Below are 11,273 nucleotides of genomic sequence, written 5' to 3'. Positions count from 1 at the left end.
AGGTCGGAGCCGCTGATGTGGCTAATAAGTTCGATAAGTTCGAAAGGCTGCCGCTCAAGCAGCCTGCAGGGCAGCACAAGGTGGCAGCCTGCAGGGCAGCACGAGGTGGCAGCCTGCAGGGCAGCACGAGGTGGCAGCCTGCACACACAAGGTGGCAGCCTGCAGGGCAGCACACGAGGTGGCAGCCTGCAGGGCAGCACACAAGGTGGCAGCCTGCAGGGCAGCACAAGGTGGCAGCCTGCAGCATTTTGCAGCAGCCGGATATCCGGGTATCCCGATTACCGACTTTCCCAAAATTTCAGGGGGTGCTGAGAGCCCCCCCCCCAGTCCCCCCTGTGGCTCCGCCCCTGCTTGTTTCCACACCTGTCTGCCGATCTGTCCGTTCCCACCTCTCTCGTCCGTTCGTCCGTCGATGCTAAGAGCCAGCTGGGCAGCTGGAACGGGAATCAAACCGTTGACTTTGAACTGAGAGGCTAAGCTGCAGCACGCACACAAAGACAAAGGTCCTCCACCCCACACCCCCGTATAGCCTTAACAGACTGTTGGGACAAGTGCTGTTAGCGAGCAGCACCTACGAAGGCCGGCACTGTGGCACACGAGGGGGTGGGTGGCCAGCACCACGCCCGGCCGCCTTTGTCTCCCTCGGTGGCAACATTTACACATCGCACCAGGTTCCCATTCAGAGGCCGAGTCGACCTAGGGGAGGCCCAGGCACCGGTTCAGATGATCGTCGCCGGCGTTGACCGTGAGCGGGATTCGAACTCGCGGCTTCCGGGCTCCTAGCGCGGCGCTAACCGCGACACCGCCGCTCCCCACGCTCGCCGCAACACACACGACGCGCCGGCCACAACTGAACCACCGTCACCTCGCTGCTGATCTCGCCAAGGAGCATAAATCATCACCGCCATCACGTGATGCTCCGGTCGCCCTCGCAGCACCGGCAGCAGCGGCGGCGCCTTTTGACCCGGGCCATCGAGCGGAGACGGTGCTCACTCGCGTCGTCGCGCGTCGCCATCGGACGCGCCGCTTCCGCGGCCGTCCGGAACGCTCTCTGCCTCCCGATATTGGGAAGCCCGCCGGGAGCTGGGCGGCTTGTACATCGTCATCATCTAGATTGACAAACTCGTTTCCTTACAACTGACTTTTCGTTGTCAAGTTTGTCGTCCTTCGCCGCCGCCGCCGCCCGCAGCTCCGATTAACTCGGCTGGCCACGTGCGGTACGGAAGAAGTTCAGCGTACAATACGTACATGCGCGCACGCACGCGCGTAGCCACGTGGCACGGAGGGAGACTTCAAACGCCCGCACGCTCACACTGCGCAGCCGTGATCTTAAAAGTGACTTTGAACGGTCGACACTGGGGCTGTGCGTGCGCGTGTGTGTGTGCGCGTGTGTGTGTGCGTGTGTGCGCGTGTGTGTGCGTGTGTGTGTGTGTGTGCGTGTGTGTGCGCGTGTGTGTGTGCGAGTGTGTGTGCGCTTGTGTGTGTGTGCGCGTGTGTGTGTGTGCGTGTCTGTGTGCGCGCGTGTGTGTGTGTGTGCGTGTGTGTGTGCATGTGTGCGCGTGCGTGTGTGCGCGTGTGTGTGTGTGCGTGTGTGTGCGTGTGTGTACGTGTGCGCGTGTGTGCGTGTGTGTGCACATGTGTGCGTGTGTGCGCGTGTGTGTGCGTGTGTGCGCATGTGTGTGTGTGCGTGTGTGTGCGTGTGTGTGTGTGCGTGTGTGCGCGTGTGTGTGTGTGCGCATGTGTGTGCGCGTGTGTGTGCGTGTGTGTGTGTGCGTGTGTGTGCGCGTGTGTGTGTGCGAGTGTGTGTGCGCGTGTGTGTGTGTGCGCGTGTGTGTGTGTGCGCGTGTGTGTGCGCGTGTGTGTGTGCGTGTGTGTGTGCGTGTGTGTGTGTGCGCGTGCGTGTGTGCGCGTGTGTGTGTGTGTGTGCGTGCGTGTGTGTGTACGTGTGCGCGTGTGTGCGTGTGTGTGTGCACATGTGTGCGTGTGTGCGCGTGTGTGTGTGTGTGCGTGTGTGCGCGTGTGTGTGTGTGTGCGTGTGTGCGCGTGTGTGTGTGTGCATGTGTGTGCGTGTGTGTGTGCACATGTGTGCGTGTGTGCGTGTGTGTGTGTGCGCGTGTGTGCGCGTGTGTGTGTGTGTGCGTGTGTGCGCGTGTGTGCATGTATGTGTGTGTGTGTGCACATGTGTGCGTGTGTGCGCGTGTATGTGTGTGCGTGTGTGCGCGTGTGTGTGTGCGCATGTGTGCGCGTGTGTGCGCGTGTGTGTGTGTGCGCGCGTGTGTGTGTGTGCGTGTGTGTACATGTGTGCCTGTGTGTGCGGGGAGCGGTGGCTCAGTGGTTAGCGCTACGCTGCGCTACGAACCCGGCGACCCGAGTTCGACTCCCGCTCACGGCCAACACCGGTGACGATCCTCTGAACCGCTCCTGGGCTTCCCCCTAGGTCGACTCAGCCTCAAATGAGTAAACCTGGTCGCGGTGGTGCAGTAAACATCGCCACCGGGGGAGACAAAGGCGGCCGGGCGTGGTGCTGACCACAGCACCGCCCTCGTGTGCCGTCCCGGCCTTCATAGGGTGCTGCCGCTCGCTAGCGGCACTTGCCCCAACAGTCTGTCACAGGCTACCCGGGGATTCTTCGACTGTGTTATGTATTTCTGCTTGCGCGTGCATCGTGGGAGTCTCGTTCGTTGTGTCCACCGTGGCACGGTAGGGGAAGCCACAGCTTCGTGTTCATCTGCCTGCGATCTCAGTCGGTCGACCCGCCTGCCAGGTCCGTCCCGTGACCTCCTCCTGCCAGCAAGCGAGTCTTTCGCCAGCACCGAGTGGCGAATTGCGGCTGTTGTTGTTTGTGTGTTTTTTTGCGAGGTGCTCGCCATGACAGCACTTGCCCCAACGGTCTTGTCACAGGCTATACGGGGGGAGCTTTGTCTTTGTTCTGTGTGTTGTGTGGTCTCTAGCCGGAAGTGATTGAGGAGCTGTCGAGTCTGCGGGAACTTTGGCTGGATGGAAACGGCCTCCAGAAACTACCAGGGGTGACTCCCCCCCCCACACGCCAACTCACCCAGCGCATCCACTCACCAGCTCACCCACTCACCAAAGTACCCACTCACCAACTCACCAACGTACCCACTCACTTACTCGCCCACTCACCAACTCAACAACGCACCCACTCACCAACTCCTCCTCTCACCCACTCACTCACTCACCAACTCACCAACGTACCCACTCACACACTCACCAACTCACCCACTCACCAATTCACCAACTCACCCACCCACCAACTCACTAACTCATCAACTTCTCCACTCATCAACGCACCCACTCACCAACTCACACACTCACCCACTCACCAACTCACACACTCACCCACTCACTGACTCACCAACTCACCCACTCGCCCACTCACCAACTCACCCACTCACCGGCGACTCACCCACTCACCCACTCACCCAACTCGCCCACCCACTCACCGTCCCCGTGTCCCCCAGTGCATCGGGAGGCTGAAGCAGCTGACCTACCTGGACGTGTCCAAGAACAACCTGGAGGAGGTGGAGCCGGGGATCTGCGGCTGCCAGGAGCTCAGCGATCTCCTCCTCTCCTCAAACATCCTCCAGCAGCTGCCGCTCAACCTCGGCACGTGGAGACATCACCACCACCACCATCACTACCACGGCCAGCGCCACCACCACTACAACCATCGCTAACCCCACCGCAGCCATCGCTACCACCACCATCGCTACCCCCACCACAATCATCATCACTACCACCACCATCACAACCATCCCTACCACCATCACCACAACGATCGCTACCACCACCACCATCGCTACCCCCACCACAACCATCATCACCACCACAACCATCGCTACCTCCACCACCATCACAACCATCCCTATCGCCACCACCATCATCACCACCACAACCATTACTACCTCCACCACCATCACAACCATCCCTATCGCCACCACCATCACCACAACCATCGCTACCATCATCACCACCGCCGCACCTGCGTGGTCCCTGGTGCTGCCCGTGACTCACCGTGTCGAGGGTTCGCCCGCTTTGAGAGTCGTTGTAATGGCGGTGACGCTGGCGGTAATGGTGGTGGCGGTGGTGGTCGTGGGGGAGCGGTTAGCGCTACGCTACGAACCCGGCGACTTGAGTTCGATTCCCGCTCACGGCCACCAACACCGGTGACGATTATTACCTGGACCGGTCCTTGAGCCTCCCTCTTAGGTCGACTCGGCCTCAACTGAGTACCCGGTGCGGTGTGTGGTAAACGTCGCCACTGGGGGAGACAAAGGCGGTCGGGCGTGGTGCAGCTGGCCACCCACCCCCTCGTGCACTACGCCGGCCTTCAAAGGTGCTGCTAGCTAACAGCACTTGCCCCGACGGTCTATCGAAGGGTGCACGGGGGACCTTTGCCTTTGGTGCTGCTGGAGTGATTCCCGCGCTGTGTCCGCAGGGTCCCTAAAGAAGCTCAGCACGCTGCGGGTGGACGACAACCAGCTCACCTCGCTACCAGCCTCCATCGGCAGGTGAGCCTCACCTACCTACTCACCTACCTACCTACATGCTCACCTCGCTACCAGCCTCCATCGGCAGGTGAGTCTCACCTACCTGCTCACCTACCTACCTACATGCTCACCTCGCTACCAGCCTCCATCGACAGGTGAGCGTCACCTACCTGCTCACCTACCTACCTACATGCTCACTTCGCTACCAGCCTCCATTGGCAGGTGAGCGTCACCTACCTGCTCACCTACCTACCTACATGCTCACTTCGCTACCAGCCTCCATCGGCAGGTGAGTCTCACCTACCTGCTCACCTACCTACCTACATGCTCACCTCGCTACCAGCCTCCATCGGCAGGTGAGTCTCACCTACCTGCTCACCTACCTACCTACATGCTCACCTCGCTACCAGCCTCCATCGGCAGGTGAGCCTCACCTACCTACTCACCTACCTTTCCTACATGCTCACCTTGCTACCAGCCTCCATCGGCAGGTGAGCCTCACCTACCTGCTCACCTACCTACCTACATGCTCACCTCGCTACCAGCCTCCATCAGCAGGTGAGTCTCACCTACCTACTCACCTACCTACCTACCTACATGCTCCCCTCACTACCAGCTCACCTACCTACATGCTCAACTCCTAGCTAATAATTTATCTACTAACCTATCTACCAGCTAACCTAATAATCGACTTACTTGGTGATCTCCCCACCCATCTACCCCACCTACCTGCTCACCTACCCACCTACCTGCACGTACCAAGGCCACTTTTGAAAATGAGACAATCTTGCTTCCTTGAGTTCTCACCTGGTTAAAACAAAATAAACTTGAGCACCACCACCCAACTTCTCTCCCACCTACCTACCCACCTGCCTACCTGCCTACCCACCTGCCTACCTGCCTACCCACCTACCTACCATTCTACCTGCCTACATTCCTACCTACAATTCCACCTGCCTAACTGCTTACCTACCTAACCACCTATCTACCATCCCACCTGCCTACCTGCTTACCCACCTGCCTACCATCCCACCTGGCTACCATCCCACCTGGCTAACTGCCGCCTAAACTCCTACACCCTCACACGTAACCCGACTTGCCCGCTCGGTAAGCCCTCGCGCGCCGCCCCAGCCTGTTGTTGTTGTTGTGGTTGTTGTCAATGTTCTTGGTGATGACGTTGTTGATGTGGTTGTTGATGTGGTTGTTGTCAGTCTTCTTGTTGATGTGTTGTTGATGTGATTCTTATTGATGTTGTTGTCAATGTTCTTTTTGATTCGGTTGTTGTTGATGTGGTTGTTGTCAATGCCGTTGTTGATGTTGGTGGTTGTTCGTGTGATTGTCAGTGTGGTTGTCAATGTCGTTGTTGTTGATGTGGTTGCTGCTGTTGCTGTTGACGTGGCCGTTGTTGCCGTGGCAGCCTCACGTCGCTGGAGGAGATCGACTGCAGCTGCAACGAACTCGAGTCGCTGCCTCCCAACGCGGGACTGCTGCACAACCTGCGCACCCTCACGGCCGACGAGAACTTCCTGACCGACCTCCCGCCCGAGGCAAGAGACTCGTTCGCTCGGTCGCACGCTCGTTCACTCGCTCGCTCGGTCACTCACTCACTCAGTCACTCGCTCGGTCACTCGCTCGGTCGCACGCTCAGTCACTCGCTCACTCGTTCACTCGCTCACTCAGTCACTCGCTCGGTCACTCGCTCGCTCGTTCACTCGCTCACTCAGTCACTCGCTCGGTCGCACGCTCGGTCACTCGCTAGCTCGTTCACTCGCTCGGTCGCACGCTCGGTCGCTCGCTCGTTCACTCGCTCACTCAGTCACTCGCTCGTTCAATCACTCGTTCACTCGCTCACTCAGTCACTCGCTCGGTTACTCGCTCGGTCACTCGCTCACTCACATGCTTACTCGATCGCCCAGTCACTCACTCACTCACACACTCCCTTCCTCGCTCACTCGCTTCCTCCCTCGCTGACTCGGCCACTCACTCACTCAGTCACTCGCTCGGTCACTCGCTCGCTCACTCACACGCTCACTCGATCGCTCGGTCACTCGCTCGCTCACTCACATGCTCACTCGATCGCTCAGTCACTCACACACTCCCTTTCTCGCTCACTTGCTCCCTCACTCACTCGGTCACTCGCTCGCTCCCTCGGTCACTAGCTCGCTCGGTCACTGATTCGCTCACACATTTCCTCCCGTGGTCACTCGCTCGGTCACTCACTCGCTCACTCACACATTCACTCACTCACTCGGTCACTCACTCGCTCACTCACACACTCACTCACTTGTTTGTCTGCTCGCTCACACACTCACTCAGTGAGATGAGACACGGGTTCTGTATTGGAGGGTTCTGTATTAGATGAGACATGGCTTCTGATGATGCTCTTGATGATCATGATGATGATCCTGATGATGCTGGCTGCGATTGCGTCACGCGGACAGCTGAATTTTTTGTTCCGTGTGTGTGTGTGTTCCAGGCAGCGGCTACCGGTAGCGGGGGGTTATAATCTCGCTGCGGTCAAAAATAGCGCACCGAAAGCGGCAACCGTTAATTAGCACACCCAGGATAGGCACTCGCGAACACCAAGCCTGCACTTAACCAGCGCTGAAGACGCACGTGTGTGCGTGCGTGGAGTGTGCGTGCGTGCGTGTGCGTGCGTGTGTGTGCGTGTGTGTGCGTGCATGTTTGTGGGGGTGTAGTGGGGAGCGGTAGTGTAGCGGTTAGCGCGCTGCGCTATGAACCTGACGACCCGGGTTGGATTCCCGCTCACGGCCAACACCAGTGATGATTATTTGAACCGATCCAAGGCCTCAAATGAGTGCCTGGTGCGGTGTGTAAACATCGCCACTTGGGGAGACAAAGACGGTCGGGCGTGGTGCTGGCCACCCACCCCCTCGTGTACCGTGCTGGCCTTAATGGGTGCTCGCTAACAGCACTTGCCCCCACAGTATATTAAGGCTATAAGGGGGATCTTTACCTTTTTGTGGTGGGGAGCGGTGGTGCAGCTGTTAGCGCTACACTGCGCTACGAACCCGGCTACCCGAGTTTGATTCCCGCTCATGGCCACCAACACCGGTGACGATTATCAAAACCGGTTCCTGGGCCTCCCCTGGGTCGACCCAGCCTCGAATTAGTACCCGGTGCAGTGTGTAAGTAAATCGCCACTGGGAAGACAAAGACGGCCGGGCATGGTGTTGGCCACCCACCCCCTCGTGTGCCACAGTGCGGGCCTTCATAGGTGCTGCTCGCTAACAGCACTTGGCTTCCCAACAGTCTGTTGAGGCTACACGATGGGGGGATCTCTCCATTGTGACTGTGTATGTGTGTGTACGGGTGTGTCAACTGTGCCAACCTGGGGGTCTGTCCCGTGAACCTCCAGCCAGCAGCGGGGCAAGCCCCAACAGTCTGTGGGAGACTATACGGCGGATCTTTGTTTTTCCGCGTGCGTGCGTGCGTGCGTGCGCAGATCGGCAACTGCGTGCACGTGAGCGTCATGTCGCTCCGCTCCAACCGCCTGGAGAGGCTGCCGGAGGAGATGGGGCAGATGTTCCGCCTGCGAGTGCTCAACCTGAGCGACAACCGGTGAGGAGGAGGAGGTTGGAGGAAGAGGTTAATATTAATAAAGTATTAAAGCTTTCGTGACTGCATAAAATTACTCGTTGGTTTTTTCGGTAAAGTCACGTATGTAGAATTATAATAAAATTATATTAAAACAAAAAACAATCACGACGTTTCGATCACAACGCAAGCGATCTTCACCAGGTGTCAAGAACAAATCACGGAGGTAAATACATCAAAAAGATGAGAGACGAGAATTCAACAAACCTGAAAAAACATTACGTGAAGCACATCCAGTCAGGCCAACAACACAGTTAGACACTTCCTGGTGGACCACGAATTTCAGAAGAGTGTTAAATTTCGTGTTCAACCTTTGGATTGCACATACCAGCATAGATAGAATGAAAAATACGAGGTACACGGTCAGTAGAAATACATATACAAGTCCACCACAAGGTAAGGAGGGAGGAAAGACGGACAGGGAGGCAGAGAGAGAGGGGGGGGGGGGGGGGCGGAAGGGATGAACAGAAGCTTAAATAGGAAATACGGTTGGAGGGGGGGAGGGGCCAGAGCGAGAGCGGCAGCTCAAACACGCACATCTTACACATACAAAACGGCAGCTCAAAAAAGGACCACCTCTTGTAAATACAAAACGGCAGCTCAAAAAAGGGCACATCTTACACGTAATTACAACGGTAATTTCTACGGGGAAGTTGCCTTTGTAATTACGGGAAGTTACCGTTGTAATTATGTGTAAGATGTGCCCTTTTTTGAGCTGCCGTTTTGTATTTACAAGAGGTGGTCCTTTTTTGAGCTGCCGTTTTGTATGTGTAAGATGTGCGTGTTTGAGCTGCCGCTCTCGCTCTGGCCCCTCCCCCCCTCCAACCGTATTTCCTATTTAAGCTTCTGTTCATCCCTCCAGCTCCCCCCCTCTCTCTCTGCCTCCCTGTCCGTCTTTCCTCCCTCCTTACCTCTTGGTGGACTTGTATATGTATTTATACTGACCGTGTATCTCCTATTTTTCATTCTATCTATGCTGGTATGTGCAATCAAAAGGTTGAACACGAAATTTAACACTCTTTTGAAATTCGTGGTCCGCCAGGAAGTGTCTAACTGTGTTGTTGGCCTGACTGGATGTGCTTCACATAATGTTTTTTCAGGTTTGTTGAATTCTCGTCTCTCATCTTTTTGATGTATTTACCTCCGTGATTTGTTCTTGACACCTGATGAAGATCGCTTGCGTTGTGATGGAAACGTCGTGATTGTTTTTCGTTTTAATATAATTTTATTGTATTTCTACATACGTGACTTTACCGAAAAAACCAATGAGTAGGTTAATATTACTTGGTTCTTTCGGTAAAAGTCACGTAGAATAAAAAAATATACAATAAAACATAACCCCGACGTTGTCCTGATGACGAACGCCTGTCTTGCCGTCGAAACGTCATGGTTATTTTTTATTTTCATTTTTTTTTTATGCTACGTGACTTTTATCGAAAAAAAACAAAGAATATGAGTTCCTGCGGTCACGAAAGTTTTAAGCCAAAAGAGGTTCCTGCGAGCGAGCGTCCGTAATAGAGAGGGGTGGCAGGGCGGGTGGGGCGGGGGGGTTAGGATGGCGTGAATGTGAAAAAAGTGTCCCGTTAAATGTCATGGGGTACGTGTCCTTTTTTTGCAAGTTGTCAAAGTACGAAAAATAAGAATAGGCTGTTATTTTGCATGGAATCAAGCACTGCATTAGCCACGCACAGTACTTGTGGTAAACATGCAAAACAAAGCACGCTCTGATCATAATGTATGGGGGCATTGTCTTTGATCGGCCTACACCAGAGAGGTAAGCAGCCTTCTCTGTGGCCCAGTCTCACTACCGGTGTCAGACCAGCGGACGACGCCCACAAGGCGAACAGTACAGAGACAATGCCACACGTATCGGAGCATTTAGAGCTCGGGGTGAGCAGCTACAGCGTGGGATACCTTTCATTTATTGCCAGTTGTTAAAGTACGAATAATAAGAATCGCCTATTTTACCCTTTGCTGGCAATAGAACAGGCGTCGCGTTAAGATGTTCAAGCAACCAATGAGACGATGACTATTTTGCAAGGAATCAAAGACTGCACATTAACCACGCACAGGACTTATGGTGACCATCCAAACAAACCCTGACAATAATAATGTATGGGGGCATTGTCTTTGTGACTTTTTGGCCTACACCAGAGGCAGCAGCCTTCTCTGTGGCCCAGTCTCACCACCGGTGTCAGACCAGAGAACGACCGCCCACAAGGCGAACAGTACAGAGACAACACCACACGTGTCGGAGCATTTGTGGGATACCTTATTTTTGTTTAGCAGTTATCAAAGTATGAACAATAATAAATAGGTTTTTACCCTTTGCTGGCAATTAAACACGAGGTGGGTTCAGATGTTCAAACGCCAAATAGATTCCTTTTTTGCAAGGGATCAAGTGCAGTACTGAAGAGGTTCATGACGGCAGTGTCACAGACACTGAGCCTCTGACAACGATCACCTGGGTTCGAGTCCTGGGTTAGTGTCTGAAGAGGTTCATGACGGCAGTGTCACAGACACTGAGCCTCTGACAACGATCACCTGGGTTCGAGCCCTGGGTTTGTGGTCTGACGGCCGTGCCGGACACAGAATCAGACCTGGCGTCTGAAGCCTGGGCCTGAGTGTCTCCCGACAGAGGTTCAGAAATGGCCACGTCTGAGACTCCGTGCGAGTGATAGCTAGGTACCGGGGTCAGTTCCTGTGTCTGGGTGTCTTACTCAAGAGGTTCGCGATGGCCGTGTCAGAGACTGAAGCACCAAGGTTGAGATCCAAAATTCAAGGCCAGGTTCTCAGTGTCATTTGAACGTTCAACTAATCGTATGCACGTTGAACTTCCTTTTCACCGTACGTAGCTAACCGTGCTAATCGGAGGTGCGGGGGAAGGACAACAAACTAACACACAAACTGCACGATGGACCCAGTGTGTAAACATCACCGCGAGGAAGACAAAGGCGGTCGGGCCTGGTTGCTGGTGGCCACCCACCCCCTCGTGTACCACAGTGCCGGCCTTCATAGGTGCTGCTCGCTAAAACCACTTGCCCCAACAATCTGCTCAGGCTACACGTGGGGGGGGGGGGTCTTTGTCTTTGTGTATCTGTGCGCATATTGGAGTTGGGAAGCGGTAGCGTAGCGGTTAGCGCT

The 11,273-nt window shown here is 55.4% G+C and overlaps 1 protein-coding gene across 2 annotated transcripts in view; it reads left to right on the top strand.

The window, feature by feature from the left end:
• LOC142924012 (uncharacterized) overlaps positions 1 to 11,273 on the top strand; it is a 120,245-nt gene that overhangs the window by 77,784 nt on the left and 31,188 nt on the right. For both annotated transcript variants that reach the window (XR_012941150.1, XM_076065277.1), the window contains exons 8-12: positions 2,952 to 3,026; positions 3,483 to 3,627; positions 4,460 to 4,532; positions 5,929 to 6,058; positions 7,978 to 8,093. Coding sequence is in view for 1 of the 2 variants with exons in the window: in XM_076065277.1 (XP_075921392.1) it covers positions 2,952 to 3,026; positions 3,483 to 3,627; positions 4,460 to 4,532; positions 5,929 to 6,058; positions 7,978 to 8,093 (539 nt within the window). In the remaining variant the exon portion in view is untranslated. The remainder of the gene's footprint in view (positions 1 to 2,951; positions 3,027 to 3,482; positions 3,628 to 4,459; positions 4,533 to 5,928; positions 6,059 to 7,977; positions 8,094 to 11,273) is intronic.

This window comes from Petromyzon marinus, chromosome 1, assembly GCF_048934315.1.
Source record: "Petromyzon marinus isolate PM22_M1 ecotype Great Lakes invasive population chromosome 1, UKy_Petmar_22M1.pri1.0, whole genome shotgun sequence".
NCBI classification, from domain to species: domain Eukaryota; kingdom Metazoa; phylum Chordata; class Hyperoartia; order Petromyzontiformes; family Petromyzontidae; genus Petromyzon; species Petromyzon marinus.
The sequence above is the reverse complement of the archived record's forward strand: the minus strand, read 5'-3'. Positions and strand labels throughout refer to the sequence as shown.